This window comes from Notechis scutatus, chromosome 4 (assembly GCF_049901735.1).
Source record: "Notechis scutatus isolate UNSWTSFEM ecotype Mainland chromosome 4, rNotScu1.2, whole genome shotgun sequence".
Classification (NCBI taxonomy): Eukaryota; Metazoa; Chordata; class Lepidosauria; order Squamata; family Elapidae; genus Notechis; species Notechis scutatus.
In genome coordinates, this window is record NC_142012.1 from 131,505,326 (window position 1) to 131,527,721 (window position 22,396).

The 22,396-nt window shown below is 35.1% G+C and overlaps 1 protein-coding gene across 1 annotated transcript; it reads left to right on the plus strand.

Moving 5' to 3' along the window:
- Positions 1-1,161: 1,161 nt before the first annotated feature.
- On the plus strand, positions 1,162-22,190 carry MAB21L4 (mab-21 like 4). Its single transcript, XM_087964974.1, has 5 exons — positions 1,162-1,771; positions 11,378-11,591; positions 15,583-15,736; positions 17,941-18,297; positions 20,660-22,190. Exons 1-5 carry the CDS (start codon positions 1,267-1,269, stop codon positions 20,750-20,752), a joined length of 1,323 nt encoding a protein of 440 aa, XP_087821100.1. The 5' UTR covers positions 1,162-1,266; the 3' UTR covers positions 20,753-22,190.
- Positions 22,191-22,396: the final 206 nt, after the last annotated feature.

Consider the following 22,396-nt stretch of genomic DNA (forward strand, 5'->3'; position numbering starts at 1 on the left):
AGTGGTTTTATAGGGCATCCAACTCAATGAGACTGGGTGGCATGCAACAAAAACAAACAGTAAACGGGAAAAAAAACCATAGTTACTTAACATTTTTAAAAAATCAAACCAACATATAAAATATAAAATGATAATTGTACACAATAATTAAAACAACCAAAAGAGGATTCTACTCAACCGGACTCCAATGCCGGGGTGGTGGTGGTGGTGGAACCTAGGTTTTGATGGCTTATACAACAGCAAGCAGATTTGGGCTGACTACTGTGTATCAGGACAGGGCGAGAGAGATCATTAAAGAGCACAGGGACAAGTGTCAAAAAGTACAAGAAGATGACAAAGTTTTAACAGAGATAACATAGAATGTGTGCTCCCTATGGGAGTGTATGAGGTGAATAGATGGTCTTGGGAGAAGGGTCCCACAAGTAATCCAGCCCCATGTCATGTAGGACTATAAAGGTGATAACTGGCACACCTTGAATTGCACCCAGAAGCCTACTGAGAGTCAGTGCAGCTTGCTGAGTAATTGTGTCACATGGATGTAACAAGCTGTGTCCATAACTACCTGCTTTTCTGCATTCTGGATGCAGTAAACTTCAAAGAAAGCCGTATGTAGAGCATATTGCAACAGTCCAAATGTGAGGCCACTAAGGTGTGAGTGACCACCCAAAATGTTGCATAATCATAGAAGAATTACCATTGGCAGTATTACTTTGATAGCCCATTTATATTTCATTAGCCCATAAGTTACCTAGGAATTAAGTTGATTCATACTATTTTCCTTCACTACAAAGTCTGTTGAGAAGTTGACTATTGTTGTGGTAAGCTTTGTGACTGAGTGGGAACTGAATGCTGGGTCAACACAGCTGGATTAGCCCCACTTTAATCTGCATGGATTTATTCCAGTAAACCCAGTTTTTCAGGCTAGCGGAGTAGGACAAGTCTGATGTACCAGAAAATAACATTGAGACAGCCAGATGCCTCAGCTGTATTACCTGAACATACCAGTTTGACTGTTTTAAAATAACCTGGCACCTTATCAACTATGAAACAGGGAAATAGGAGGGCATTTTTAATGCATGAGTGGAATTTTACTGCATATGCTGCTCCTCCCTGCTCTAGTTCTCCTGGCCACACCTTTCCCTCCCACCTCTATGCATATCATGTTTTTTTTTTCAGGGCTGTACCAATGTTTTTGTCTGCTTCCAGAGCTATCTTGGGCAACAAGAGGATTTACAGGAGGCATTTCATCTCTGCCCACCTTCCATCATGGCAGGAAAGGTTCCTAACTGGCACAGCTACCTTCAGGTGATTCAGTCCCGTGAATATCAGAGAGTGCAGCATTTTCAAAAGGCAGAAAACATTTTATTTATTGTACTGGAAAGAGTCAAGACAATGGATCCTAGAATTATAGTGGATTATTCAAGAAACTTGGAAGCCTTGGAATTTTCCCTCTCAGCTGCAGAAGATGAAGTTACCATGGAGGTTCCCTTATGTGTCAATGCTGAGGTTCTCTTGATGCAACCATGTACAGATGAACAAAGTAATTCCGAGAATGTTACTCATAGGAATTGCCAGATGCCAGGACCATGCTATTTAGGGGTACCCAAGCAAGAAACCAACCTAGAAAACTGGACCAAAGAAGATGTGTTCAGTGCTATGGATGACACCGATTCCAGAGGACATATTGTGCCAGGCAAAGTTCTTCATCTTCTGAAAGAATTGATAGTTGCTGCCATTGTTCACTGCAAGCACCAGAACCTTATTAAGCCAGGTACTGTCTCAGAGGTAAAGAAAGAACGATAGCAAGCTATTTAAAATATTTTTAAAAATCTTTATTCAGGATTATCATTGGAAAAAAGTGAGAGGATTGGAAGAATACAAGAGGCTAGATGTAAATTATTAATCAAACCAGCATGTTATTCTCGTGAGGGTATATGTCAAAAAAATTATAATGTATATGTTGTACTATTCTCCAAGCGTGAATGATAAAACACACTAGAGAACCAGGAAGAACAATATAAGCTAGTATGGTGTACAGTTATCCAATTAAAGTGCGCATTCATAAAAGGTTAGCATTTGCAATAGCGCACTATCTTGTTCTAATATATAGTAATTGAGACAAGGTGATTATTTATATTGCTGATAAAAACAAACTTAATAATACAATATTAACCACAGGCATCTATGTAACTTGTAATTTCACTGTAGTAGAGATGAGTTCACAGTGGCCAGTTTAATAAAACTGAAGCGAAACATTAAAAAGAATTTGCTTGCTACTGTTACAGAAAAGGAGATAGGATGAAAGAAAGAAAGAACCCTTTATGGTATTCTTTGCTTTTAAAAAAGACATATTCGTTCTCTCATTACATATTACAAACTTTCAACAGTGCTCCTAATTAAAGGATCCAGCAAATGTGCAAGCATTAGTGAAAGAACTGTGTCTGCCATACTAATTATCTTTGCCAACTCATTTTATTACATTATAAACAAACCAATGAATCCACAATGTGGTTGATTTCGTTTTTCCAGATACTAAATGCTTGCTTTGAGTACTCACTAAATGAGACTCTTCATCATAGGGAGCTAGACTTTGAAGATTATTTTGTATTTATTGATTTATTTAATTTTGTTCATGTCTACACAATCTAGCAACCTAGATTCTAGGTAGTTTCATAAATTAATTCAAAGAAAACTCCAGTATGAATTAGTACAGTATTCAAAATTATAGTAACATAGCAACCACCTGGTGCCCAATTGCCACAAATAGCAGATTTGTGCTACACACAAATAGATTTGTGCTACACACGTACACATACATGCACAAACGCACACACATAAAAGTGCTCAAACAAAATCACATTGCCAACTTTATGAAAAATCAATACCAAACTTATCAGGAGAATCTCCCATGGATAGTTATTCCACTATGTTGGGGCCATTACTGAGTAAAACTGATTACCCAGGACATGTTCTGTCTGATCCTTCTGACGGATAGAGCCCAAAGCATCCTTGTCCTGGAAAACTACATGGGACAAGCAGTATCACTTTGGAGGAAAGTACCAAGGTACATTGGATCCAAGTAATAAAGAGCTTACTAGGTCAAAACCAGAACTTTGAACTCAGCTTGGAGATGTATTGGTAACCAACACAATGGAACAGGTGTTATAGTAGTAGCTCTTAGTCCAATATCTTGGGCACTGTTGGGTCATTTTCAAAGGCAACCCCATGTAAAATGCATGGCAGGAGTGTTTCTTAAAGTTTGATCCTAGGATCCCTAGGATTTCCCCAAAATCTTTTCAGGAATCTGCAAATTCGAAAATCATTTGTTAGCTTGTTGAAAATTTATTTATTAAATTTACATGTTGAAAATAATACAATATTAAAATCCTATCAAACAATCATGAGAAGTGGTAGAGGCAGTGAATGGGTGAATAGCTTGAGTTAATACATAGGTAAATTTCTATTTGTTCCACTGATTTGAAGAAAACACAGGCTATCAGCTACTGTATCAATAATAAAGTATACTTGTTATTTTCAGCATCATAATGCAGAAAAAAAGAAACTTCATATTATCTTCTATAATATGGGACATCTTGAATTTTGGAACTAAATGCTTTTGTCTGAGATGCAATTAATTTGGAGGTTTACTTTCTTGTATTTCTTTAATATTCCCTTAGGCTTTATCCTTGGTGATTCTTTCTTCCTGCTAATAAGGCTGGATGTGATGTTTGTTGGATATCTAGTTAAATGTAGATCTTTAATGCAACACATTGCTTAGACTAAAACACATTTCAATACTGAGATTCTGGGTTGATCTTGCAATTGTACAACTATTATGTAGTAATAAATTTCTTTAGGAAGTATATTAGACAATACATCAAACTATGACAACAGTTCTGTCCAGGAATGCTGAACATGTTATGGCAGATATCAGAACCTGATACTTTGGCATTATATATGTGGCAGCTTATCAACACACTGTAACCACTGAAAAATTCACTCAGCATAAATAGAAGAGGACAATCCTCTATGTAAGGAGGGATGCAATTTTAATAATATGCTATTTTAAAATGTTTAAAGTTCAGGAGTTAGAAGTTCAATAAGCCAAAATATGATAGTAAACTCTCTGGATATGAAAATAGATGACATGTTAGAAAGAATAACTATAATTTCAATGGAAATATGTGGCTGTAATTTAAATAGAAAAGTACTGCAACCAGAGCAAATGGCATTCCAGGGCAGGACAGATCAATATGAAAAACTGCAGAAGAATTTGCTATAAATTACTATAACAATATTATGATTAAGCTAGGTAAAGTTCAATTTTAAATTAAAATGTTTATTAAATTAGATATTATCTAAATTATATTTTAACACACACACACACATGTATATGTAATCTATCATTTTGAACTTCTATTATATTTCTGCTTAGTATAATGCAGATGAGTTAATAGTACAACTGACCTTTAAAAATGCTAAGATAAAAAGGATAAATTAATAGGTACACAAGTATAATCTGAAAACGGATAACGGTTGCTCATCTAGCACAAAATAACAAATATTTTCCAAATATTCAAATAATTGCTTAAATTGTAGCTGATACAACTTATAACAAAATCAGAAGTTAATATCTGCTTGTTTGGTAGCAGGATAATTGTGTCATTTTGGGGGTGAAAATTAATCTGACTTATTCAAATAATTCAAAAAGGGCTCTCTAATACTGTAGAATGAACTGAGTAGACCTCTCCAAATTGTAAAAGCAGCCATATCACTGAACTGCTATGTTCAGCTGCTTTAAATGTTTTCCCAAACTGTTTGTTCATTTCATTGTACGGGCAAGAGCTTTACAGGCACCACCAGTTAAATAACGTTAACCAGGCAATAAGTTTAAATAATGTGGTTATGGTTACACAAACTTACAGAAACACACAAATACACACAGAGAGATAATAAGTTAATAGGAGATAATACAGTTACAATTATTGTGGTATCTCTTTACTGACCTTACCAATGTCAGAGAACTTTGCTAGATCTGAATGGTAAGAATCTAGATCAAAAAATGGCAGCAAAAGAATAAAGAATATGTTGATTTTTTGCTGACATCTGGTGCTCTTTCAGATTTTTGCAGCCTAGATCTGGTAGCCCTATTTGTATGATATCTATCTTCCAAAAATAAAAACTGCCTTTCTCTTTAAGTACTAAAGAATGCTTTAAAAGAATGCTTTAGAATTTTAGAAGAAATGTTTTACACCTCACAAGAGTGAATATGTCATACTTGCTAATTGTGGAAGCACCCATATTTTTTCAGGCTTATATAGAAATTTGGAAACAGGTCCAGCTACTTTAAGAATAGCAAAGTAGTGATGTTTGCACAAATCCCAAAGAGCTTCTTTTGAAGTCATTTCTGGAGAAGACAAAGCTTTACATGTTGAACATTAATCAGAAGTGCTTCATACTTCACATTGGCATGGCACCTTTCTGTTATTCATTAAAAGAATGTGACTTGAAAAAAGTACCACTTTAATGGGTGGATTCCTTAAGATGGTGATAGCTTTCTTTTTTTCAAGCTCCCACTGAAGCCTGAAAAGGCACAGGTGCTCTTAATCAAATCAACTAGGATGGCTCTGTACTACTTATTTCTTATGGTCCATTATCTAAGGACAGTTCACTGGGCTGGAAATGAGCATATATGTTGCTTTGCCCTAGTTGGCTTACTTTAAAATTTATAAGTAAATTTAGCAGATTTTTTACAGCTCTCATTTACATTTATAACAATCACACTGTGTTGTTATCCAGTCTCAAATTGTTCTGCTCAAAAGCAAATGCTTACTTATTGTGATGCTATACTTTGCTTGGGATAAGTTTTTTCTTGCTCAAGGGATTTGGTTTCTACCTGTTTTTAAGGGAATGCATTTTTCTCCTCATGTGACTGCTGATTTCCAATCTGCTTGGTGCTGTTACACCCTACAGCAATGTTTTCTCAGGTATTTGTATCAAGCCAGGAAGAATTACAGGAAATGATTTAAAACTGAATCAGAGCAATTTACAGTAAAAAACATAAAAGCAAAGTAATAATCATAAAACAGCAAGAACCAAACATAAAAAATAACAGTTACACCAAACAATTAAAATATTTTATAAAGTTCCAGAAGAATTGAAAAGGTATTTCGTATTTGAAGAATATTTACATACCTATATACTATAAACATCTTCCACGGCAGGTTTTTAATTTATTTCTGAAACAGAGGAAATACATTACTAAAAAGACAACAAACCAGAATGCAGATTTCTACAATCCGGAGGTATCCTTTTATATGTGCATCATTAGGCTACACAAAATTTAAAACAATTTAAAAACCTATAAAATTGTGAAATAATTTTAATTACAATAAGTGCATTTCAGCAGACTATGACCAGCTGACTTATTTTTCCTATTTAATCCAGATTTTTATTGTTAGTGAGCAGCTTCATGGTTGTGTTTCCCCTTAATACAATTATTTAGTTTAAACTGAATATGGACAGACATGAAAGATACTCAGAACAAAAGTGGGATACATATACTTGTCTCTATTCACTTCAGATCAAATTACAGAGTCATGGACTTGAAATAAGCTATTTACATCCAGCAGATCTATGCCTCTATTCATTGATCCAGTTCCTTGATTTTCAACAGTTTTAATGATGGTTAGAAGGTCAAACAAACTAGGCTCTTTCAAACTCTTTAGAATACTTAGTTACTAGGACATTCTAACGGGGCTTCTCTGAACCTATTTCAAGTTTCTAAAGTATGTTGTGGATAACTGGATACAGTAGTATATTCAATGAAGTATACTGATCAAAACAAACAAACAAGAAGTGGAACTCTTACTTTTGTAATTTAGAAACTATATTTCTGTGATGTAGACAAAAAAAATGTTCATTTGCTTTTATGACAGTGACATCACACACTGACTTCATTTGCAATCAACCATAATTCTTTCATGAGTATTAATATTAAGGCATTTCTCATTTTATTCTATGCATTTATTTTTGTTTCCAAGGTCATAACTCTGCTTTTGTCCTTATTCAATTTTATTTCTGTTATTTTCAGCTATTTCTTTCCCTGGCCAAAGTCACTCTGAATTTTGTCTTCTATCATATTAGCTATACTATTCAATTTTTTATCATCTGTAAATGTGATTTCATTCAGGTCAAATGAAGTCATTTCATCCAAATCACTAAAACATAGATTTGAATGAGATAACTATATCTAAGATATTAATTAAAAATACTGAAAACTCATGGATCCAGTACAGAATCTTTTGGCATCAATTATCACTGTTGAGTTAATAAGGAGACACTGATAAGCAATCTTGGAGTACAATTCTCCAACCAAATACATGTTAATTTGACATGATATGCTATGTCATACTTAATTAATTAGAATTTTGTGAGGTACTTTGAAATCAAGATCCTGCTGCTGTTGATCTTGCCTTTTTATATTTATTATTTATTCATCAGATTTCTATACAATCTATCTTACCTAAGTGACTTTGGATGGTTTCCAATAAAAAAATATAACTCAAGACAGTGAACATAACTGATACTCCTTCCTCCTATTTTCCCCAACCAACAACCTTGTGAGTCAGATAGGAATAAGAGAGAATAACCCAGTCAGTTTAAGGAAGGCCACAGTTTCTTGGTTTCTAGGTGAACACCTTAATTACTATACCAATCAGGCTCTCAGTAAGATCTACTGTGTCTGTAACATACCCATCTTCTGTTAAGAAACATTCCCTATTAAAAAGTTAGGTGCTGCAATGTTAATATAGCAAGACTTATTCTTTACAAAACTATGTTTTTTTCTAGTAATGACCACAATGTTTTAAGGTATTTATCTACTCTATTGTGGAGAAGACTGCTAGGTAGCTTTGCCTTGTATAGTATATATGTAAATTAATATACAGTTTAATTTTGTTAAAGCTGATAAGTCTCTTTATGATCTACTCTAGAATCTTCCATGATACTTATTTTTGCTAGATTGTTCCTTTTGAAAACAATGGCATTTGCTTCACTTCACATGTCCTCAATGATTTTATCAAAGGCAAATACATAAATGATTTGAATAAACCTTTACAAAAAGTAGAACCAGAATAAAACCTAATGGCCCAGTGAGAACTGAACACAATGCTGAGCACAATGAAGTAATGAAAAACTAAATGGAAAGGAAATAAAACAAGACATAGTTACTTGGACTGAATAGAGCTTGCTAAAATTCTGTTACAAATCTCACTCATTTTGTATTTAACTTATAATTTATATTAGAAAACATTCCAGATAACACATATTATGGTAGTCTGGTGATAATAGGATAGGAGAAATGTGTCCAACTGAATATTGCCTGGTATCTCAAGAGCCTTCACTATTTATCATGGTATTTATTGGGATAGTCTCTGAGGGCTGGGAGTGATGATCACCATTTGGTGGTTATTCTCTTCTTTCTTAAAGGGGAGGTTTCAGTTGGTAATGGTGGGAAAAGATTGAGATCGAGGTCCCTTTGTTGTGGAGAGTTGCTGGGTTGAATGTTCTCATAATTTATGAATGTTGGGAACGTACATGCTGTTCAGAGTTATCATCATATGATAGATAAGTAAATAAAGTAGTCCAGGCACATATTTTTTCCTAAAGTTTTACTACACTATAAGAAGTGAATAAAACATTATAAATACAGATCTCTGGATACAGTGGAAGTCAAACAATATAAACTAGAAATGGTTAACATTATAATGGTTTAGATAAGTTAAACTTTTAAAGATAAGGAAAGTTTATATTAATGTTAAATATATTTCTAAAATATTACTAATAATATGGTTGCTTGAATTGTACAATCAAAACTAAATGTGGTATTGATAAAAATGACAAAAATATGTTTATACAGAAAAGGCAGTTATAAGATTATGAGGGTTGTAGATTCAGAGATAGGGCAGAAAAAGGCAATACAAATTTCTTTTCTGCCCCACCCTTCTAATGATATGCTGCTATTGGAAGACACATGGAATAAACATTAAGTACTGAAAAACAGATAATGTGGGGGAAAAACTAACATGTTTGCATTATGCGAATATGCATAACAGGTCAGGATCTGAACAAGTCCCAAGCTTTTCTCTTTGTTGTTTCCCCACAACTAGCAGTTATTCAAATAAGAACTTGAACAACACATGTGGGCGGTCAACCACTGCTAACTCTACTATGGATACTTATGTTGATTTCAAAACACGATTTAATTTTTTTCTGCTAATTTTCTAAACTTGGTACCCTCAGATGAATGGACTGTAATTCCTATCACTATCAGGTAGCAGTTATCTGTGGTGATGGAAATTGTGTTCCTGTATCAGGAGGATGCTTGCTTGGAACAAAAACAACTGAAATATATATTTTTTAAAATTTCAAAACTTGGGCAGGAATGAAAGAATTCGCTCAAGAGACCCAAAGTTGTAAATCAATGTGTCCAGAATTCTGATACACAGAAAGCCATCATCAACTATTTCAGTCCTGCTAAAGTAAGTTACTTCTGGCCTGGCTATTGGGCAAAATGAGGGAAACCATTGGCGTATTTTCATTTAATTGTTATTACAGAATTAACTGCTACGGTATTACTTGCAAGGGTGGACTCTTACAATTTTATCCTTAAAACAGCTTTTATGTATTGGCCCTACTGTTGTCACAATAATGTCAAATTTTTATACCACAGAAGTTTACTTTCCCTACTTTAATTTTTTTTGTTTAGGTGTGAGAATACTTTGAAATATGGTAGTGACAGATAGGCAAGAGAGGGTGTCACCTGCCTTCCTTGTTATGGAGGTCTTTCCCTTTATTATCTCTTTGTTCTGCTGCCATCATTAAACCTATTACTGCTTTAGAAATTGTTTAAGTCTCTAATAAAATGTAAATGGGTGGGATGTGGGAAGATATACATAGCATAGACACTTGATTTACCTAGAAATAAAGGAACAAAATGGACTTTTGTTAAATAACAACATTTTAGTACAAATTTAGTTATTTCCACAAAGTATCAATATCTCATTAATACCTGCCTACCCTGGACCACAAATTATTCTGAACATGTGCCCCACATAGTGAGTTATTTTCATGGGACATGTAACCCTGGCCCTCAGATCCATCCTTTCTCCTACCACTGTCAAATTTATTTGCTCTACTTTTTTCCTTCTCTTGGAACATATCCTGGGAGATGACCTGACTTGACATCTTTTAGTAGTAAATTCCACATTGCAATCCTCCCAGGGACTGGTGGGGTAAATTATTTTACCAAGTTGTATAGAAAAATTGAGGGAAGGCAGGCTAGGATTCAAAATTGCTAAAATATGGAATTGGTTTTAAGGTATAGTGTCTGATTCAGACAAATCAGTATGAATTCTTTTTAAAGAATGGGAGAGTCCCAACGATTCTTGACATGTAAGTACATTAGTCCTTGACTTAGGACCACAGTTGAGCCCAAAATTTCTGTTGCTAGGTGAGACATTTGTTAAATGAGTTTTGCCCCATTTTACAATCTTTCTTGCATCAGATGTTAAGTGAATCACTGCAATTAAGTTAGTAACATGGTCATTAAGTGAATCTGGCTTTCCCATTTACTTTGCTTACCAGTAGGTCACAAAAGGCGATCACATGATCCCAGGACACTACAACCATCATGAATATGAGTCAGTTGCCAAGTGTCTGAATTTTGATCATGTGACCATGGGGATGCTGCAACTGTAAGCATGAAAAACAATCATAAATCATTTTTTCAGTGCTATTGTAACTTTGAATGGTCACTAAAGAAATTGTTGTAAGCCAAGAACTACCTGTATTTCATTTAGTTAAGATAATATGGAGAATTACTTTACTGGCAGTCCGCAACCTTTTGGACCCCAGGGACCAGTTCCATGGAGCGAAACTTTTCCGGAGACTGGAGGGTGTGTGGTTTTGCATGCTGCCTGCATCCCACAGATGGGGCTTCACTTGTTTACGTCGACCGGTTTCTGGCATGTTGTGGCCTGGTTCCAGTCCATAGTTCTCACATTAAGTAATTCTGCAAACTTACAGAACTAAGTATAATTTTCGTACAATAATCATATTGATTTTGATTATTGTACGCAAATTATACTTAACTTTTCATAAGTAGAATCCTCCAGTACTCTCTCTTTGTGATGTAAGTTTCATATCATGGCATTTTTCATTGATATTAGGGGTTTGCATTGCTTTCTGTGTGTGATCTTGGACACAAGCATTATATTTGTCAAAGATGCTAAGACCTGGGAGCTAAGGAGGCTGAAGTTGACAATTACTTTGCTATAGTCCTTTGACTTTCACTATGTTTTCCCCCTTAAATCAGGTGAACTTAGTGCTGAAAGGTTAAATGAGGATGGAATGCAGCTGCCTTTGTTGGTGTCCAGTGACTGGAAAATGATCTGCTTCAACATTATTCCAGTAATGAGGAGAAAGAAGGATGTTCTGAACAACTGTCAAGAAAGAGGTTTCCCAAAAGGCAGTCTGAGCAAAGTCACTCAAGAAGCTGTTTTCATCCCTGCAAGTTATCATCACTGGAGGTAAAAATGATGCTGTTGTGAAAGCTGCCTTATTGGAAAAGGCCCATCTTTTAACATAAAGGCCTCATCCCAGATGCACTTCTAAGATGTATATGGTATAGTGTAAAGGAAGGAAAAAGATAGATCATATGCATGGCTTCTGGATTCCAATTCAAATCTACCAATATATTATCATATTTTTACACCAAGTTCATGAAGGCTGAAGATGTGCTTCTTTTTAAATGCAAGTATGAATGCAGTGGATGTATCCTGTCTTCTTCTTGTGAATCTGAAGATTTCTGAGAAAAATATACAGGCTGGGTAGCCTTTCCTGGCAGATCAGAATTTCCAGCAGCATGGACTTACATATCCAAAATTTACATGGGAAAATTAGCTTTATAAAATACAAGGTTTCTTTGCCCAAGGTTTCTTTGTTCCTTCTGGATACATATTATAAGGGAACTGTAAGTATCCCCTCATGAAGAGATAAAACATTGGTTACATACAGTGTATCAGGGTTGCTTAGATGTAGACTCAATTATCTTAGAATAGAATTTGGAGTAGAACATTTTGTCCAAAATTCTATGATACTGTCCTAAAGTAACGAGGTTTCAAGGTTACATGTCTCTCCAGACCTGTGCTTTCTAGCCCCTTGGAGTCCTCTTATAATAAAATTGTCAAAAATCAAAGGAAGGGAAATCTATCATTTTGAGATGGGAAACACAATAAACATCCTATAACACTTATAAGTTTAAAATAAATTATTTAAAAACATTCAAAATTCAGAGGAAAAGTTAACATCTTATTCCATTTACTGAAGTGCTCGTTCTACCACAGCAGTTTTCATACCCACCAAAAATATTAAGTATGGTTGCTGGCCACAAAACTTTCTCACAGAAAGTTTTTCACTTTTCACAGTTGATATAAGGAACAAACAATACAAGGTCAAAGCATTGTTGTGCTATCCAAAACTTTGTTTGATGTTTATAATTTAAGCTGTCAAACAAAGTATTGCTGCAGTTGTCTTAAGCAACGTGTTTAGGCATGATATGTACTATTATATCTAATCATAAAATCTGTATAGGTAAAAATCAAAGAGGTTGGCATCCGGAATAGATTACATATAATCTGCTGCTGTCAGTAGTTGCTTTGTTCTTCACAAAGCCATGCAGAGATTGTAAACACTTGTGCAGAGGTGCTGAATTCTCATCAGGTTCTGATAGTTCTGTGGGCTCATTCTTACTGCTGTCTGAGCTCCAAATTCTCTGGTAATTTGATCAGTCTCAAAATGGAAGTTTAAATCTCACAGCTTCTCCACTTTGTGCGTCTTGCTTGCTTCATGGGATTGCATATATATAAACATAAATAAATGCCTTGGCAATCATATCTATATATTTATTCCAAGGACACAGCACTTAAAAACAGTTTTAGGTACACACATGGGCTTCTGAGTACTAAAAGTAGACCAAATTTTTTATTTATTCTCACATGCTTGTACAGGTGGTCCTCACTTAATAACCACTCATGAAGCAACTATTTAAACTTATGATGGTATTATGAATGGTACTAATAATCAGACATTATACTTATATGATGGTTGCAGCCTCTCCATGATCACATGATTACCATTTGTGATCCTTTTTTGCTGGCTTCCTGTAAACAAAATCAATGGGCAAGCCAGCAGGAGGTCACAAATAGTGACCCCATGAAGTTGTGCTTAATATTGTGGGATCTGCTTAACAACAGCAACAGGAAATGCTGGAATTTCTATCACCAAGCATCACAGTCGTGTGATGTTGTACAATTGTGTTACTTAGTGATAAAAATACTGGTCCCACTTATCATCCTTAAGGGAAGACTACCTCTAATGCCCTAATTCTCATGATCTTAGGTATTTACACAATAAATAGAAAACATCAAATATATACAGTATAACAATGTTTCGAATTGATCAAGTTGTAAGCTCCTTCTTCAGAGTGACTTCTAGCTCTACTCTAGAAAACTTTTAAACTAGATCTTTATTACTAATTGTGATAAATATGTCTTATAATAAATTAGTTGATGCCAAGTATCCTCCTCTCAAGATTGCATATTATTATGTGTCATAAAAAGGCTGAGAGAAAAAATAATTCATACCAATATTAAATGTAGCTGCCTTATACTAATGACCTTGATGGATCTGCCTTTAAGTATTTGCAAAAGGCTATCATTGGTCATAAATAATCCCAATATGGCAACTCTCTGATAGAATAGTATATTAGATTACCCCTAAAATCTAAACAATTGCCAATCATATACCAAAGTCAATTGTTATGTAGAAAATAAGTTCCTGTAGAAGAAGCAGTGCAGTTTGTTACTGATGCATCAGTATCATATCTTCCTACCCAGGAAGACCTTTTCCCAGCTTCACCTAGCAGGTCAGTTGGTGGCTTTCTCAGATTGGGATGCTGTTGCAATAGCAACTCAGTTTCCCATCACTTCATATTTAGAAACACACTTTACAAGGTGGCACCTTTGTATACAACTTAGAAGCTGCAGTTGATTCATTAACTATACTCCAACTGCTGATGGCAAAGTATCAGAGTCATATTGCTATGTTGCTATGTTGCTATGTTGAGATCACTGCACTGGTTACCAATACACTGGGACCAAGGTGTTAGTATTGATATTTAAAGCTATATATGGCTTTGAACCTGTGAATTTGAAGAATTGTATTTTGGCCAAAATAAGTTTGCCCTCTCTGTTCATACTGGGAAGTAGTGCTTTATGTCCCACTCATTGTGAACCTCAGTAAGTTGGAATCCAAATGCCCCTCTTTTTTGATGTAGCAGCTTCACATTAATATAAAATCTTAATCTGGTGAGTTTTTAGAGTAAACAATGGATCTGTGCTGATTTTGAAATTTTGTTTCCCTGCAATTATTGCTCTGCCATGGTGGAAAATTGTGATTTGAATATTTATATAATGCAGTGCCAGAATGAACCTTGAGTGCAATCTTGAATTTTGTTACAGCTGAATTTCACTTTCCTAGGTATGTTTAAGTTTTATTTTACAAAATAATTATCTCTCTTTGGTATATAAATAAAGAATCCCCAGAGACTTCAGAATCAAAGCAGAAAATCTATTTGATCTGGCCAGAATAAATGTATAGTGCACAATAGGTGGGGAAGTCTTGCTAGCACACAACTATCAAGATAATGATAACAAAATGAGGGAGGCTAGAGATATGCTAATATTACCTATGGGCTGATTTTACTTGTTACATATCTGCAAATGAGGGAGTGACTGAAATATCTACATACTTAAAACAAAAATAGCATATAAAATGATAGCCCTGGTTATAGTATGTCAGAGGGAAATGTTACTGAACCTGAATATCCCACCCTTGACATGCCTATATGTTCCACAGTATATATGTGGAATGCTATTCACCTTTTAGTGCAAATATTTACCATCAAATCTGAGAGATAAACCAATGCATTATGAAACAGAAACATTCTAAATTCTAGATACATATACCTATACACTTTTCTTCCTAGGAGGAAACATATGATTATATTATATTCTGATTGTACAAGAATGTTTTAATGTTGTTGGCATAGAAATCTGTATAGTTTAGAATGTCGGAACTGTGTAAGGAACTGGTTTTTTTGTGAATTGATCTTTGTCATTTATGTTCAGCTTAGAAACAATGCATCCTCCTTTAGAATCACAAAAGCTGTCTCCACAGACTCTAGGTCCGTTAAAACAGAACTAGGAAGTCCTTAGTTCTCTGGATATTCAATTATAATTTCATGACCTTTGCTAGTTGAAGTGTTAGGCATGGAGAGGCACCTTGTTTTAGGTAGCCATGTCCTCAAGAAATCAGTCTGAATACTAATATGCATGCTGATTTCTCCAGTAATTCTCAGCATGGATATTAATATGGATTGTAAATAAATGAATCCTACAGTGAAGCAGACTAAAGTCTGAAATAAAGTGTCAACTTCTAGTTGCATATTTTTCTTGTTAGGTACTCCACCAATCGTCCCATCTCGAAACTTGTTCAAATTGTAAGCACTCTAAAGGGATATCGCCTGGACAGTCTCTGCCTTCTTGACCAAATCAACCATGAGTATTGGAGAGAGAAAGGGGAAGAAAAGGGGCTCACATTTCAACATTTGAAGGTTGGTGGGATTTTTTTCAAGGAGTGCAAAACTTAATTTTTGTTCAGATATATCGCTATTAATATAATAGTTTAACACAGAAAAGATAATAAGAGAATGATCAGATGTCTTTTTCTTCCTGGGTATCTTCTCTAATGTCTGATTGGCAAATGGGCCCACTATGGAACATCATAGAGTACTGAAAATCAGGCATAATCAAAAATCAGGCATAATGAGTCCCACTTAATTCTCTGTGCTTCATATAGTAATTAAACAAATATTAAATATGGCTTACACAAACTGCTGAATATTGTGTAAATTAATAATGATTGCAAATCTGTAAGTGGGAGCACCTCTGAAGTTTTCTGAACATTTGCTTTCACTCAATGTAGGGCTAGAATTTTTACAACCTTAGCAGAATATAAAATGCTGCTTGGGCAGTTAGAATTTCATGTTTTGGATGTGATCCATTCCTTACCTCTGCAGAAAAGATGGAGTAGTAGAACATGTTTTACAAAAATCTGGGTGTATACCATACAGCTCACAAAAAATATAGCTTAATATAGCACCTTTTGATTTTAGCTAGCTATATGTTCATTTGAGAAATGAGGCCAATTTCAGAGTGAAGTAAGACTTATGGTTTGTTCTTGTTCAGCTTTGTTTATGAATCCTGTTATTAATTGGACAATAGTTTATTAAGCTTATCTTGCCTTTGTGAATGGCTTTTTAAGCTTCTAGTACCTGCATTTTTAATTGCAACTTTAAAAGCTTAGGAAAATCAAAGAAGCAACATACTTCAATGCACCGTTCCCTATGCCATTAACCCAGGGAACTTTACTATACCTCCAAAACAATGTCTACCAAGTTCAAACAATATCTTTGCTGCGTGGCACATATATTTTACTGGGAAATGTAGCTTAAGCAGGCTCAAAAAGTCAGTGCTCTCGTAAGTGTATCAACAAGCTATGAATCTGATGGCGATGCCCATTTTGCTCTCTGAATTTGTGGATACCTAACCCTAACTCTAAGAGATTTGCTCCCCAGTCAAATTTTACCATGTATTTTACCAGGAAACATAGATAAGGTAGACTCGAAATATTAGCACTCTCCTAAACATATTGATGCACTACAAATCTGTTGGCGATGTCCATTTTACTCTGAATTCATGGAGACATAGTGCTAATCCTAAGTAGATTTGTTTCCCAATGGTTTTTTCTCATATATTTTACCAGGAGATGTAGATAAGGAAGCTCAAGAAGTCAGCGTTCTTCTAGGCATATGACATGCTACAAATCTATTGCCAATGTCTATTTTGATGTCTGAATTCATGAAGACCTAACCCTAAGTGGAACTGCCCCACCATGCGATTTCCCCATGTATTTTAATTAGGAAATATAGATAAGGTGAGCTCAAAAAGTCAGCGTCTTCCTAAACGTATTGATGCACTATGAATCTGTGGGCAATGTCCATTTTGCTCTCTGAATTAATGGTGATCTAACCCTAAGTAAAATTTGCCATGTATTTCACCAAGAAACGTAGATAAGACAGGGTCAAAAAGTAGTGGTCCATCTATTATTGTGAATTAAGCTCAAAAGATCTATTCAGTTTCTTACAGTAAGCTGCGTTTTAAATGTTTAATAAGGGCCAAAGGTTTGAAGACTACAGGTAGTTCTCAACTTAAAAGAGTTTGTTTAGTGACTGTTCAAAGTTACAATGGCACAGAAAAAAGTGACTTATGACTGTTTTTCATAGTTACGACCTTTGCAGCAGTTCCACGGTCATGTGATAAAAATTCAGGCACTTGGCAACTGAGTCATATTTATGAGGGTTCCAGTGTCACAGGGTCATGTCATCATCTTTTGCAATCTTCTGAAAAGCAAAGTCAATGGGGAAGCCAGATTCACTTAACAAGGTTGCTAAATTACTGCAGTGATTCACTTAAACAAGTGAGGCAAGAAAGGTTGTAAAATGGGGCAAAACTGACTTAACAAATGTTTCACTTAACAACAGAAATGTTGGGCTCAAATTGTGGTTGTAAGTCAAGGACTATCTGTACAAGGAAACTACTTTTAGTGTCCCAAAGTTGGGAAAAAGTAGATTTTCCCCAACTTTTAAAATATGAATTATTTACCAGAGTATAGACCAATATATTCAATGTTGGTTTTTAAGTGTATTTGAAAGGCTTTTTTGCACTGCCTTTAGTAATTATTCCTATTTCCTTCTAGATGATATTGCTGTGGGCTACTCATTTTTTTCCTTCCTCTGAAGACTGGCTGAGTCTGGAAGGATCAGTATATCGTCTGCTGGTGATCTTACTCTGCTGCTTGGTGACCAAAGATCTTCCTCATTTTTTATATCCAGAGCAAAATTTGTTCAAGAATGATAGTCTGGACCTAACTGCTTTGTATCCCAAAGTGGAAAGCTTTGCCATAAGTCCTACATATTTCCTAAAGTTTCATTTTGCCCAGAGAGAAGGCAAGAAATTCCATCAGAAGGATAATGGTCTGAAAGCTTTACTTCAACTCCCAGCTGAAAACAGGGACTACTGGGATACTGCCTTTTTTGATATGCTGCTTAGCAAGGTAATTGGTTATAAATATGAGGTTTAAAATTTATAATTCGATCTTTTTCCAGGCCTGTCAGTAAGATCTTGCAATTTTCCCATGGATTCTCTAGTATAATAATCGAAGGCTCATTCAATTATTTATTGATGTACTTTTACATGTAACCATTTAACTGCATATACATATATAAATTTTCTGCTTACATTTCTTCGTGATGTTTAGGTATAAATGAAATTTAAATAGAAGGGAAAGTTTTCCATCTTCATATATGTAATTTTTACTACAGATACAATGCGTGTTCGTTAGCATTCACTGATGACTGAGCTAAGCCCTTACTTTGCATCTTATAAATATGTGGACATTTTTCTTTTTAATGGGGCATTCTACAGCTTAATTACTCAGTATTATTTCAGCAATCTCCTCAATTATATTCTCTAATGAGGGTCTCTGCTGATAAAACTTTAACCAACAGCAATAGTACACTGTATTTACAAGTGAGGAGTTCTGAGAGTTAGAGATAATTTCTGAAGAGACATTCATGTTTATTTATTTATCAATTTAGACACCACCTATCTCACTATTTAAATGACTTCGGGTAATTTACAGATTCAACCTGTTTGGGAGGAAGGAATTAGCCTCTTCCAGAGGGAGATGGGAAACTCAGCCTTTTTTGAAGGGTAGAAAGAAATTAATTCAAACTGTTTTGGAGGAAAGCACTCCTTTGTGTGCGGGAGATCTGGAGCAAGTCGGCTACCAGTGCAAGGCTGCCTGCCACCAGTCACGGGGTAAAGGCATAATCTCACTGCCTCAAATTAACCTCCACCATAAACTTGCTTGTTGTTGCTGCAGCGTAGACTAAGAGAGAGAATACCTATCACTGGTCCTGCTCACTCTGCACTGTGGCAGCGCCAAGCAATCCTTGCTGCTGCAGTTAAAAGAAGACTGCAAACGTGCAGTGCTTCTTGCAAGTCACAAATCTGGAGCGTTGCAATTAAATTTGTTATTATTTCATTTTAAAATGCAATGTTATCTATCTTATTGTGTTCTTTTTTTTATTTTGTTAAATATTTTCTGGTTGCGTTTTAATTTGGTTTAACACCTTTGTTCTGGACCTATTGTTCTCAAGAGTGCTACCTGTTTTTCACTGGGCTTCTACCTAGCCCTAAGTTTTTTTTCCTGTTCTTTGGCATAAATATGTCAAGTTAATAAAAAAAAAAATACTACTTTTTTTCCCTTGGGTTATTACTTCATTGTTTTTAAGTTAATTGCTGTACTGTTTTAGCCTTTTAACTATAAACTGGTAAAATTACTAAAGAAAAAGAAACAAATCTTACAGCAGAAAAGTAGATTGCTCAAAGAAAGAAAAACTACTTCCCAAAGAGAAATCAGCAATATTTTATATATCAAGCATTATGCAGGGGGGTTAGACTATGTGCTATTGCACATCACTGCTAAGAAATTATTAAAGATCCACAGGCAACCACCACTGACTCAGTTGAGGGCACATTTCTCTCTGTTAAATAAACAGTCAGAGCCCAAGGTCTGATCAAAAGAAAATGAAACAGGTCAGGCAACACATACAGCAGTGTTTGATATGACAATACAGTAGTGCCTAATAAGACTGAGGACAAATATAAACCAACGTGGGTGTGAGAACAGAAACATCAGAAAGCATCATCCCAATAGAATCTAGAATACCAATTTCAGGAAGAGGTATATAATATACACTGTCACAGTGGTAAGTTGTGCAATTCCAGCAAGGTTGTTATGTATGTAAGAAACAGTGAGGTAGTATGAGAAAGAGGAAATACAAAACCATTTATTATGGGCGCATTTAGCAATTCTTTTTGTAAATCTTATCCACAATACCAACATGCCTGCCAACCATTGTGGGAAACAATTACTGACAAATTAACCATTCCAATAAAAAAGTACGGAAATTGAACCCATCCTAATTATAGAATAACTGACGCAGCAGTCTGCAGGGGATTTTCCCCTTTTTGTGAGAATGATAGTAGTAATGTCATGGTGTTACATGCTTTGCCCTTTTAGGATGTGCCTGTGACACCACAGCATACAAAGAGATCAAGACTTGTACCACCACATGGCAATACTGCTTCCCCTAACCCAGGGGTGTCCAACCTTGGCAACTTTAAGACTTGTGGACTTCAACTCCCAGAGTTCCTCAGCCAGCTTTGCTGGCTGAGGAACTCTGGGAGTTGAAGTCCACAAGTCTTAAAGTTGCCAAGGTTGGACACCCCTGCCCTAACCTATCAGTATCCTTATCCTGGCAGCTGTTGGATATGAATATCTTCTTAAAAGCCAGCTCTACTGTAATGGATATGTTATTTGATATAATTTGATACGTTTTTTTTTTCAGTTTCAGGTGTATCAGATTAAAGATGCACAACGGATCTCTGCTATGTCAAGCATCTTGTCAAAGATTAAGCAAATGGTCCATAACGAGAGTTGAAAATTTTTGTCTTTCCTGCCTGGATGAGTTTTTGAATATGCTTTATATTTAGCTTATTTCTTGTGATCAAACTTCAATTCTGATATTCTTGGAGTTCCTTGCTCAAAAAAATAAAGCACATATAGCATGTCACTCTTCAGTATACAAAGGTAGAACTTGAATTCAATTTCATTACTAAGAATATAAGTAAAATATACACAGTGGTCTTGATTCTCTGTCCATATACTGTTTATCAGAGGTCCACAATTTGGTGTCTTTCAAAGTTTAGAAAGAATCATCAGACCTCATCCAAAAGTTTCTACCAAACAGTAATTGTGAATGTGAAGCAATAATAATCAAATACATGCAGAACAATCCTATTAATCTAATTACTGTAACTTAAAATTAATATCATTTTTGTCTAGGGCTCTCAGTCTTCATTCTGTTCCCCATTCACCACGAAAGAATGGTGATAATGTACTCCTTGATAGTGTGCTACTATATTAGAAGAAAATATTAAGATAATTCCGAGTCTCTTTAGGAAATTCCAATGTTCAGAATTAATACAGAAAAAAAATCATTTAAAAAGGAAGTGAAATATTTTTATAGCTTTTTCAGAGCTTTTTCAGAGCTCAGGAATATGTGGACAGCACAGTACAGTATGTTATTGTTGCAGGTTTCTAAAGGATGAAAACCTGATGAAAAACATAGCATAAGAATTTCTGGTCACCTATTGCTTTAGTAGGAAGTTCAGCAGTTCTTTGCTCACTGCCCCCCCCTACTGATACTGATTGGTAGTACAGTACATCTATGAATTAAAAACTGCATACAGTATCTAAGGGGTTGCCACAAAGAAGAGGAAATCAACCTATTCTCCAAAGCACCTGAAGGCAGCACAAGAAGCAATGGATGAAAACTAATCAAGGGAAAAGCAACCTAGAACTAAGGAGAAATTTTCTGATAATTAGAAGTTAATCAGTGGAACAATTTGCCTCCAGAAGTTGTGAATGCTGGACATTTTAAAGAAGAGATTGGACAACCATTTGTCTGAAATGGTATAGGATTTCTTGCCTGAGCAGAGGGTTGGACTAGCAGAGGGTTGGACTAACAGAGGGTGTTAATCTAGAGCTAAACCCTTTTTCCTATGCAGCTCTTGGAGCCAAAACGGCTTCCATCTGCATTGTAGAATGTGATATTTTGTGAAGAACGTTCACTTACAAAGCAATGCTAGATGCTATATAATGTTAATTACAGCCACATAATGTATGTGTTCTTTCTGCATAGGAAGAATTTATAAAAGAACAAAATTATAGCATTTCTTTTTGTATGATTGTACCTAAAGATATATATGTTTATGGTGCTGTCATTATTCATTGTTATTTTTAATTCCATTTTATATGTGTTAAATCATATATGTGAGAAAACTAATAATGTAATACAATTCTATATGAAAGCTTGTTATCTGAATTTGGTATCATACAGTAATTAATTTTTCCCAGTTTATGGCTCAGTTTTATTCTGATCACACACGGTAAATATATCATTTACTAATGGCACCAAGATAATTTCAATACAATACATAATATATATAATTTGTCCTTTGTGTTTCAATTTAGGTTTTTTTGGTAAACAAAATCCAGGTTTCACACATTACTAAGACTAGAT

Excerpts from the sequence above, each read along its gene's own strand:
- MAB21L4 (XM_087964974.1), top strand. The coding sequence starts at position 1,267 with ATGGCAGGAAAGGTTCCTAACTGGCACAGCTACCTTCAGGTGATTCAG. Across the intron at positions 11,592-15,582 it reads GCAAGTTATCATCACTGGAG|GTACTCCACCAATCGTCCCA; the intron begins GTAAAAATGATG and ends TTTTCTTGTTAG. Across the intron at positions 15,737-17,940 it reads TCACATTTCAACATTTGAAG|ATGATATTGCTGTGGGCTAC; the intron begins GTTGGTGGGATT and ends ATTTCCTTCTAG.